Source organism: Oncorhynchus nerka, linkage group LG3 (assembly GCF_034236695.1).
Source record: "Oncorhynchus nerka isolate Pitt River linkage group LG3, Oner_Uvic_2.0, whole genome shotgun sequence".
NCBI lineage: Eukaryota > Metazoa > Chordata > Actinopteri > Salmoniformes > Salmonidae > Oncorhynchus > Oncorhynchus nerka.
The window spans coordinates 64,489,376-64,499,827 of record NC_088398.1 but is presented as its reverse complement, the minus strand read 5'-3'; the positions used below and the strand labels follow the sequence as shown (position 1 = coordinate 64,499,827).

The 10,452-nt window shown below is 46.3% G+C and overlaps 1 protein-coding gene and 1 long non-coding RNA gene across 3 annotated transcripts; one reads left to right on the top strand and one right to left on the bottom strand.

Annotated features, from left to right (window-relative positions):
• Positions 1-306: 306 nt before the first annotated feature.
• On the bottom strand, positions 307-9,065 carry LOC115126018 (immunoglobulin superfamily member 3). 2 transcript variants are annotated; one of them, XM_029655603.2, is made up of 11 exons: positions 8,845-9,065; positions 7,681-8,055; positions 7,075-7,491; positions 6,406-6,816; positions 5,170-5,559; positions 4,031-4,405; positions 3,539-3,931; positions 2,805-3,221; positions 2,268-2,666; positions 1,295-1,714; positions 307-1,187 (listed from the first exon to the last, which is right to left on the bottom strand). In XM_029655603.2, exons 1-11 carry the CDS (start codon positions 8,906-8,908, stop codon positions 985-987), a joined length of 3,864 nt encoding a protein of 1,287 aa, XP_029511463.1. In that variant the 5' UTR covers positions 8,909-9,065; the 3' UTR covers positions 307-984. The 2 variants fall into 2 exon arrangements, with proteins under 2 accessions (XP_029511463.1, XP_029511464.1); XM_029655604.2 differs by having other exon boundaries at positions 307-1,184.
• Positions 5,283-8,368, top strand: LOC135567191 (uncharacterized). The gene is made up of 2 exons (XR_010462289.1): positions 5,283-6,309; positions 7,775-8,368. It is a non-coding gene; the product is annotated as an uncharacterized LOC135567191 (long non-coding RNA).
• Positions 9,066-10,452: the final 1,387 nt, after the last annotated feature.

Sequence of the window (10,452 nt, the reverse complement as noted above, 5' to 3'; positions counted from 1 at the left end):
GATGAAAAGCTTGCGATAATGTATACTTGGTAATACACTACTGTGCGTGTGTGAAGGTTTCCGTTCTCTTCGCAGTGCGACTGCTCTGACCTACATAGATGACATTCAGACCGCAGGACCAGAGATGACTGGGCCTTTCAGAGCTCAGCAGAACTCAGCAGGACCACAGATGCTTCCTCTTTACAGGGTAGAGACACAATTACTTCCTGTTTAACGGGCAGTCAATATGTTTCACATACGACAAGACAAAGAGGTCGTTTTCAACACAGTCCCATGCTGACAGAGTTAGAAAGCCAAGAAGATCAATCATGTCATAATACTCTATTTATTACAAACCAGATAATACACCAGCAACTTTACAAATGATACATGTCTGAGAGCAGCGCTTTATTCATCTCTTCATATAAAATGTTTGTGATACCATAAAGTCTTTCTCAGAGTTCTTTCAGAAGTGTTTCAAAAGTCTCATAAGCAGTCCCAACTCAAACAAGTTAAGAAATAAAAACTGATTCATTCTTGAGGCAAAACATTACAAATGAGTACAGAACATGGCAGAATATCTTTCAACAATTCACAAATATAATATTTGTGAAAAACTCATTCATACAAACAATGATCAGACATGATCCTTTGAGTTTTGAGTGATCAGCGAATACTGATGTAAAACTACATTTGAAAAAAGTTGTCTCAAAGATAAAGCAGTGCCAATGTACATTTCTAGTTCTAGAAAATGTGTGCAACTGTAAATCCTATTTGTAAACAAGGAAAAAGCATGCTTGGATCCAAAAATCAACTACATTAACATTAAAAAATGCTCATTCTGCCCTCTCCCCCTATCTCCTTTCCTGTTCTCTCACGTATCCCCCTTCCCACTCTTATCATCCCTGCCCATCCCACATCCTCTCCTTTTCTCTCCTCACTGATGTACTCTTCCTCTCATCTACGCATCCTCTCTCTGTTTCACTTCTCTCCTCTCCCCTGTGCTCAGTCTTCTGGGCGTGGATTCAGTGGGTTAAACTCCAGCCACAGAGATTTGGCCTGTTTCTTGTTTCCAGCTGAGCCCTGCCGCTTCAGCTTGATTGACAGCACCACGACAAGAATCGCCAGGATACAGACAAGAGGGATGAAGATGCCTAGAACTGATTCAGTAACGAATCCTCGTTCAGACAGCAACTCAGACACATCTTCTGGGGAAGGAGAGAACAGAAGAAGGTGAGAACTAAAGACAACACATTCTGATTCAGTTGTATTTGTACAGTCTGATGTCATGGACTCATAAGTGATCCCATCATACCTATTGGTCGTCGTACAGTGAGGTTGGTTGTTCCTGATTGGTTGGTGGCGCTTAATTCCCAGTTGCTATGAATGAGCTTGTACTGGTCCACTTGACACTGGTAGACTCCACTGTCACCCTGAATAGCTCTCTGCAGACCCAGCAGAAAGGTACCATGGGTGGGCCTGGAGAAGATCAGCCTCCCCTTCTGGTCCTGGAGCCCTTGGTTGTCCTGGTCCTCAGGGTACTTCAGGACACCATCATGGCCCAGAATCACTAGAGGAACCCTGAGAAAGGAGGAGGAGCCACACCTCATGTAGAACCAGGTGAGAGAGTAGAGAGAGGCGGGGTCACCTGAGGTCAAGGCACAGGTCAACTCTGCCCCCTCCCCCTCTTTGACCTCCATCTCCAGATCTGTCTGGTTAACACTGAGGTCAGTCACTGGGACAGAGAGAGAGACAGAAAGAGAGAGAGGCGGGGTCAGATATTTGTACATTGTTACAACACTGTATATGTACATAATATGACATTTGTAATGTCTTTATTCTTTTGGAACTTCTGTGAGTGTAATGTTTACTGTTCATTTGCATTGTTTATTTCACTTTTGTATATTATCTACTTCACTTGCTTTGGCAATGTTAACATATGTTTCCCATGCCAATAAAGCCCCTTGAATTGAATTGAAGAGAATGTCAGAGAAACTGCAAATCAGCACAACAAGATACTCTATAGATGTGATATACATTGCAGATCCACATCCTTCTACCAATGCAGCATTGCCTTGCTTTGTTATCAGGGTAACTCGGTTTTGACTTAGATGGAATTCAGCTTTTGTCCGATTTGACTTTTTGTAGCAGGTTAGGAGAACTTACGCTGCAGGTTAGGAGAATTCGAGCAGCAGGTTAGGAAAACTGGGTTAAGGTTAGGAACAGTGTTAGGGTTAGCTAAACTGCAAAAAAAAAAAATCCCTTCTAGCCATGACCGGATAACACACCTGTCTGGAGTACACGGAGTTCCATGGCTGCAGAAGAGGGCAGGAGCTTGTACCATCGACCAAGAGGATCCTGTAGCCACTCCTCCACCACGCAGTAGTACATCCCACTATCCCAGCTACGTGCCTGTCGAATGGTCAGCTCGAAGCGTTGACCCTCACGTCTCCTCATGCTGATTCGCTGTTCACCACCTAATCCCGCACCTTGGCCTACCGTTACCACGGCGTCATGGTATGAGTGAAGGATGGTCTGGTTCGCCTCCCCCTTCTTCTGAGCCAACCAGATGACAGCGAAGAGGGAGGAGTTAGCGGTTGGCTTGACAACGGAGCATTCCATCTGTATGTCTGTGTTGACATTCTGATCCAGAGGGGAGGGACTAGAGGACAAGGTGAGTACACTCTCTGGGAGAGGGAGATAGAGGGAGAGTCCACACAGTCAGACAATCATAGACAAAAACACAGTGTACATGTTCACACGGACACATAGATGAGTTGAGCTGGAAATCAGATGACTACCATCATCATAATCATCATACTTACCTATTGGTTTTACTGTGAGGTCAGCTGTGCCTGATTGGTCTGAAGCAGTCTGTTCCCAGATGCCCTCATGATTGAGCTTGTACTGGTCCACTTGGCACTGGTAGACTCCACTGTCACCCTGAAGAGCTCTCTGCAGACCCAGCAGAAAGGTACCATGAGTGGGCCTGGAGAAGATCAGCCTCCCCTTCTGGTCTTGGAGCCACTTGTAACCTGGGTACTTCAGTAAGCCGTCACGGCCCAGAATTACAAGAGGAACTCTGGAAGAAGAGGAGGAGCCACGCTTCAAGTAGAACCAGGTGAGGGCGTAGAGTGAGGCGGGGTCAGAAGTACCAGAGGTCAAAGTGCAAGTTAGCTCCACTCCCTCCCCCTCTCTGACCTCTGTCTCCTGTTTTGTCTTATCCACACTGAGGTCACTCACTGGGAGAGAGAGAGAGAGAGAGAGAGGGGGGGGGGGGGGAGAAAGGAAGAATGAGAGAGGAATCCGGGAGAGGGTGAGGGGGAGAAAGAAAGAAGGAAAGAAAGAAAGAAAGAATGAGAGAGAAAGCAGGGAAAGGACCGTAAACAATCATTCAATAAAAAAAATTGGGCAAACAGGCCAATTCAGCAAATCAGTACAGTACAAATCAGTACCATACAAATCAGTACAGTACAAATCAGTACCGTACAAATCAGTACAGTACAAATCAGTACAGTTCAGGTCCATATCCTAACCTGCAGTAATCGGAGTAACTCACCTGTCTCTTTTAGGCGGAGTTCCATGGCTGCAGAAGAGGGCGGGAGCTTGTACCATTGGCCGTGAGGATCCTGTAGCCACTCCTCCACCACGCAGTAGTACATCCCATTGTCCCAGCTACGGGCCTGTCGAATGGTCAGCTCAAAGCTCCGCCCCTCACGTCTTCTCATGCTGATTCGCTGTTCTGTGCCTAATCCCAGCCCTAGCGTTATCACAGCATCACGGTCTGAGCTGAGGACCGTCTTGTTCCCCTCCCCGTTCTTCTGGGCCAACCAGCTGACAGCGAAGCGGGATGAGTTAGAGGTTGCTTTGGCTACGGAGCATTCCATCTGTATGTCTGTCTTGACACTCTTATCCAGAGGGGAGGAGCTAGAGGACAAGGTGAGTACACCCTCTGGAAGAGGGAGAGAGAAAAAGACAGGTAAATAAAGAAAGCGTGATGGAGGCTGAGACCCTAACTCTAACCCCAGGTTGACCTGTTGACCTGACCTACTTGGAGTCTGGACCAGCACACCCAGAGCGTTGGAGTTCTGTGGCTTCCTGTGTCTCCCTTGCAGGAACACTGAGATCACACACTGGTAGCGCCCAGCCTCCTTGTGGCTCGCTTTGATGATGCGGAGGTAGTAACGCACTTCCTTCTTCCCGGTGGTCGCCCTCAACTGGTAGTTGCTCTGGTCGCCACTCCACGTGATGTCACCAGTGTACGACAGGGTCAGGATGTTGTCTGGGGCAGACTGCCCCTCACGCTGCAGGCTCCACGTTACAGTAACCGGGAGGGAGGGCCCTTGAACCCGACACACCAGCTCCACCTCTCCCCCCACTGTCACCTGGACACCACGACTACTCAGGTACACACTTAGCAGAGACTCTGCAAGGACAATGATGAGATATCACTGATGACAATGATGAGATACCACTGAGATGACAATGATGAGATATCACTGATGACAACTATCAGGCCTCTTAGGGCCAAACTCTAACAGTGGCTGTGAGGATAAGGAGAACATGGTCATCTGCAAAAATATTGAATCAATCTATCTGATGTGAGAGATCAGTCATCAAGTATAAAGTTATTGATCTCTACATAGATAATGTGGGAGCTGAAAGCCTACCTCATGCTTCTTGCTCAGTTGATCTTTACCAACACTGTCTCCAGTAACTTTGAAGAATAAATATTTGTGCTGGGTTAAATTAAATATTCATGGACATCAACGAGGCAAGCAAATATTTTGTTTGAATTTTTATGTTATGTTTGTCAACTTTGAAACTCTCCCTCTCCCTTTCCCATATAGCCGCAGGAAGTAGTTTGGTGGTGAGGGTGGAGGTTTTCTGTTTTGCCCTCATTACAGACTGTTATATAGGTCTGTTAATACAGGACTAGTAGGCCCAGCGCACATTTGTTTTTTATTCTGTTTTTTTAGGTGGTGCTGTAGCACCCTCAACAACCCTACTTCCCATGGCTATGACCTCTCTCTCTCATCCCGGCCGGCCAAACCACTAACCCGGACAACGCTGGGCCAATTGTGAGCCGCTTCATGGGTCTTCCGGTCGTGGCCGGCTGCGACATAGCCTTGGATTGAACCCGGGCCTATAGTGACGCCTCTAGCACCACGATGCAGAAAGTGCTCTTACCCACATGATGAACCTCTACGCTGCAATCCTGTGATTGGCTGTGAGTTTTCTTGCCGTTGCCGTTGGCTTCCGTGGTCCACTCAGAGACGGTGCACTGATAGGCTCCTGCATCAGAGGGCGTGACCTCACCCAGCTCCAGGATGAATATGTCTGCCATGGGACGCATTGTACGAACATTACGCTTCCCAAACTCTGCCCCCAGTTCCATCACACCCACACGGCTCAGGCTGATGACATCACTGAAGGGGCCTGTTGCCATTGAGGCTGATCTGTGTTGCCAGGTGATAGAGAGCTGACCCTTGACCCCGCTCACTCTACAGGTGAGTTGTAGCGCATCCCCTTCGTCAACACTCACCTGTTGGGTATCCATGGCAACAGCCAAACCACTTTCTGAGAACAGACAAAAAGAAGGTGCTGAGTGTGTGATCAGTGTGTGATAAGTGTGTGTGTGTGTGATGAGTGTGTGAGTGATGAGTGCGTGTGTGTGTTGTACATATGTAATAACTGTTTTCAGAGCCAGGTCAATGCACAAACTGAACTTATTGAGGATCTCACCCCCTGTTATTGATTGGTGTAGCAACCACATGGAAAGCTGATGAAACATCTACAATTTTGCTCTGGCTCTGACTCAGTGCTTGATGACTGATCTTAATGACCCAGCTGCTCTTTCTTCATCTGACAATGTTTTCTCTCATAGTCCGACAGCATCTGGTCGTCGCATTGGTGGTACAGGTCTACTCATTTCTGTGGAGATTTTCTCTCACCTCTCTCACCTGTCCATCTCCTCATTTGAATTCCATGCTGTCACTGTCACTTGTCCACTCAAGCTTAACATTATTGTCATCTATCGCCCACCAAGTGCCATTGGAGAGCTCCTCAATGAGCTTGACACCTTGATAAGCTAATGTCCTGACGATGGCTCACTGATCTTTGTACTTGGAGACTTCAACCTCCCGACATCTGCCTTCGATTAATTTATTTCCGACTCTCTCTTTCCCCTCCTTGCCTCTTTTGACCTCACCCTTTCCCAGTCCCCTCCAACTTACAGGGCAGGCAATACTAGAGGCTGCTCACCTACTACTCTCACTGCAACTCCCCTCCAGGTCTCTGATCACAGAGCGTCGGCTAAATGACTAAAATGTAAGCGTAAAAATGTAGCTCTGACTTGGATTGGCTTCTTACTTGCTTACACACCTGTAGCCTTGCTTCTGATTGGCTTGGTGTCAGATCACTCACCTGTAGCTTTGATGGTGATAGTCTCTGTGGTGGAGTCCTGGGTGGATCCCTGTGTGAAGACCCCGTTCCCAACCCTCTCCTCTGGCCAGGCCCTGCAGTGGTACACTCCCTGGTCCTGGGTTCTGACAGGTCGCAGGGTGAGCAGGTGTGTCTTCTCCCTCGTTCGCACAGCTCTCAGCTCACCCCCTCTCTCTCGCCCCCCATACTCCGGCCCCACAGACAGGACCCCCGTGGGCCCAATATTGGCCAGCTCCTGGTTGTCCTTGACCCAGGCCACTGAGAAGAACTGACCCACCGGGCCCTGTGTGTTCACAATGCACTGCAAGGATAGCTCCTCCCCCTCTTGAAGGTGTGTTTTGTGCACGGTCATACTCACCACCATAGAACTAGAGCCCTGGTCTGGAGCCACCACTGAGAGAAAGACAGGAAATAACTCACAATAATCTCTTAGACATACAGTAAACTCAGCCCTCATAATCACCTCTGAGACACAGGAAACCCCATCTCAACATTTACTTACAGGAAATAAGACAAAAGAGTGAATGGGCATAAGTCCTCTTAAGCCATAAGTCCTCATAACCCAGAACAATCACCCACATATTTGATGGCTGTGTAAACACAATTTGGGCTAAGGATGGGAAGTTAAAAAAACACTAAGGTGTTTCTCACCTATGGCTTTGACCTCCAAAGTGGTTGGCTGTGTGTCTTTTTGGGCGATTGGGTACCAGCTCCGGTCTGGGTCTTGGATCCACTCCTGGGCCTGGCAGGAGATCCTCCCTGCATCGGATAGCTCAATCCTTGCCATCTTCAGCCTGTAGGTGGCCTCCTCCAGCTTGTCCAAAACAATGAACCCTGCCTGGTATCGACCCTCAAACCGCTGACCCGGACTCACCTTCAAATCACGGTCCAGGGAGATGATGGGGTGGGGTGAAGCTTCCCTGTCTCCATGGTGATACCAGGTGATGGACAGGTGGGTGTGCTGGAAGGTGTTGCTGGAGGCGATACATTGCAGGGTTAGGTCGTCACCCTCTGATAGGCTAAAGGAGGCGGGGCCAGTGGAGGAGGCGGTCAGGGTGTCCCCAATCACTATGGAAACAGGATTTGAGGGATGGACATCAACACTACAGTATGGTTCTGATTGACTGATACAGTATATCTGGTAGACAAGTCCAGAGTTATTTCAAATAATGGCTTGTTAATGATACACATACAGCAACCACAGAAGGCATTGTCATTTAGGCAAAATTAGATGAATAAGTAAGAAAAAAACATTACCCTTCAATGTGGTCTTTGCGTTGTATGTCCCGTCATATACAGCTTCTGAGTTTGGGGTGTGGCACTCATACTCTCCCTCGTCCCCATCCTCCAGACTCTTCACGTGGAAAAGGACCGAGGTCACTGACAGGCGCTCCAGAGTGATGACACCTCCCCTGACGCGGACGCCGTACACCGCCATGGCATAGTTTTGGTCATCTGTGCTGATGATCTGGAACTCCTGGGTGGGCTTTTTTGGCTTGTAGACTGAGAATCTGAAGTCCTGCTGGGCCGACGGGTTTGAGAAGCCACTCACGTTGCAGGAGATGGAGATAGGGTAGCCAATCACACGATGCAGAGGGCCAGACTGCACCTCCACAAGCACCCTGGCCCCGCCTAGATGGAGAACATAAGTAAATACAGGAAGATGATATTCTCAGACTAACTTAAAGAGAATTATATCTAGCTTCAAATATGACCTCTCTTTTTTAGAATGATTGCAGTCTGCACTGTCTGCCTCTCATCAACAAACTATAAATAATGCATTCATATCGCAACTGTCATGTGACAATTGTAATGGCTTGAAAACAGCCACAGCTCCATCTCTTAGACTAACACCTGCTGTGGGGAGGTTTGATTGTGCTGCTAATCAAAAGGTGTAATTACTGCTGTTACATTGCAATTTGGAATAAATCATTTTAAATCGTCAGGGTTTTTTTTAATTTTTTAGTTTAATTGTTTTCATAGCGCTTGTTTGATCAAATCAAAAACATTGTGACTCATTCCAAGTAGACATTTTCTGTCACGCGAACAATATTTCATAACATTTCATCAGTAGACCAACTATGAAGAGAGGAGATTTTAGAAACACTGATATAGAACTGTGGCCATTTCAACAGTCCAAACCCATCATCTGACCCAAGGACTCTAAAATGAAACTCAATACTTTGGACTTTGCTGATAATTAACAGGTCAAAGAGAACCGAGAATTTGCACAACCTTTTGTGCCTTTATGCAGATCATTTTTTCACCCAGCAAATTAATAGAGGAAACTATATCACATTTTATATATAACATTAGAATGTTCTTAAATGTGTGTAGTGTTCTTCCTCATTTTGCCAACCAACAGGCACCCCCATGGGTAGGACTGGAGGTGTGTGTGTGGTGACCTGAAGATCCTCTTACCCCATTGGATGAGTCCACTCAGGAAGAACAGGATACTGGTAATGTACGGCTGGAGACACCCCATCCTGCCCCTAACTGACCGACACGCTAGGCCAAACTGCACACCAAACACAAGGCTGTATCAACTACACACCAGTTTCAGTTATCTGCTCTCAGACACCTCCGGTCTGTCTGTCTGTGTATCTGTCTGTGGTAATATGTGTGGTGTTATGATCTTTTCTTGAATACTTTCTGCAGACAGACTAGGAGGAAGTAGGAGCTGTGGTTTCTTGGCAACTGAAAAAAAAAACACATAGTGTCTGTGTGTGTGTGATTGCATATGTGTGCGCATGTGTGTGCGTGTGTGTGCGTCAGTGTGCGTGCGCGTGCATGTGTACATGATGTGCATGTAGAGTACCAGTCAAAAGTTTGGACACACCTACTCATTCCAGGGTTTTTCTTTATTTTTACTATTTTCTACATTGTAAAATAATAGTGAAGACATCAAAATGTTATATTTAAGATTCTTCAAAGTAACCACCCTTTTCCATGATGACACTCTAGGCATTCTCTCAACCAGCTTCATTTGGTGGTCCCCTGGAATACATTTCAATTCATTTTCACCCAGCAAATTAATACATGGAACTGTATTGGGGCGGCAGGTAGCATAGTGGTTAGAGTGTTAGGCCAGTAACCGAAAGGTTGCTAGATCGAATCCCTGAGCTGACAAGGTAAAAATCTCTTGTTCTGTAGTTAACACACTGTTCCTAGGCTGTCATTGTAAATATGAATTTGTTGATAAATGACTTACCTAGTTAATTAAATAAAAGTATTTTACATACAACATTAGAATGTTCTTAAACGTGTGAAGTATTGTTCTTCATTTTGCCAACCAACAGTCACCCCCAGTGAAGACATCAAAACTTTATGTTTGAGATTCTTCAAAGTAGCCATCCTTTAGCTTGATGACATCTTTGCACACTCTTGCACTCTCTTGGAATTTAAAAATGTTAAAAGTGAATTTCCTTCTTAATGCATTTGAGCCAGTCAGTTGTGTTTTGGCAAGGTCGGGGTGGTATACAGAAGATAGCCCTATTTGGTAAAGTCCATATGGCAAGAACAGCTCAAATAAGCAAAGAGGAACAACAGTCCATCATTACTTTAAGACATGAAGGTCAATCCATCGGATCATTTCAAGAACTTTGAAAGTTTCTTCAAGTGCAGTCGCAAAAACCATCAAGCGCTCTGATGAAACTGTCTCTCATGAGGACCGCCACAGGACAGGAAGACCCAGAGTTACCTCTGCTGCAGAGGATAAGTTCATTAGAGTTAAATGCACCTCAGATTGCAGCCCAAATAAATGCTTCACAGAGCTCAAGTAACAGACACATCTCAACATAAACTGTTCAGAATTGCTGAAAAAAAACACTACTAAAGGACACCAATAATAAGAAGAGACTTGCTTGGGCCAAGAAACACATTAGACCTGTCACGTTCTGCCCTTAGTTCCTTTGTTTTGTTTTAATTTTAGTATGGTCAGGGCGTAAGTTGGGTGGGTTGTCTATGTTCCCTTTTCTATGATTTGGGATTTCTGTGTTTGGCCTGGTATGGTTCTCAATCAGTGGCAGC

Bases quoted from the DNA above. Each gene is read 5' to 3' on its own strand.
- LOC115126018 (XM_029655603.2), bottom strand. From the start codon at position 8,908: ATGGGGTGTCTCCAGCCGTACATTACCAGTATCCTGTTCTTCCTGAGT. The intron at 5,560-6,405 runs GTGAGTGATCTG...GTCTGTTCTCAG, and splicing joins TATCACCATCAAAGCTACAG to AAAGTGGTTTGGCTGTTGCC. The intron at 4,406-5,169 runs GTAAGAGCACTT...TTGTCCTTGCAG, and splicing joins CGTAGAGGTTCATCATGTGG to AGTCTCTGCTAAGTGTGTAC.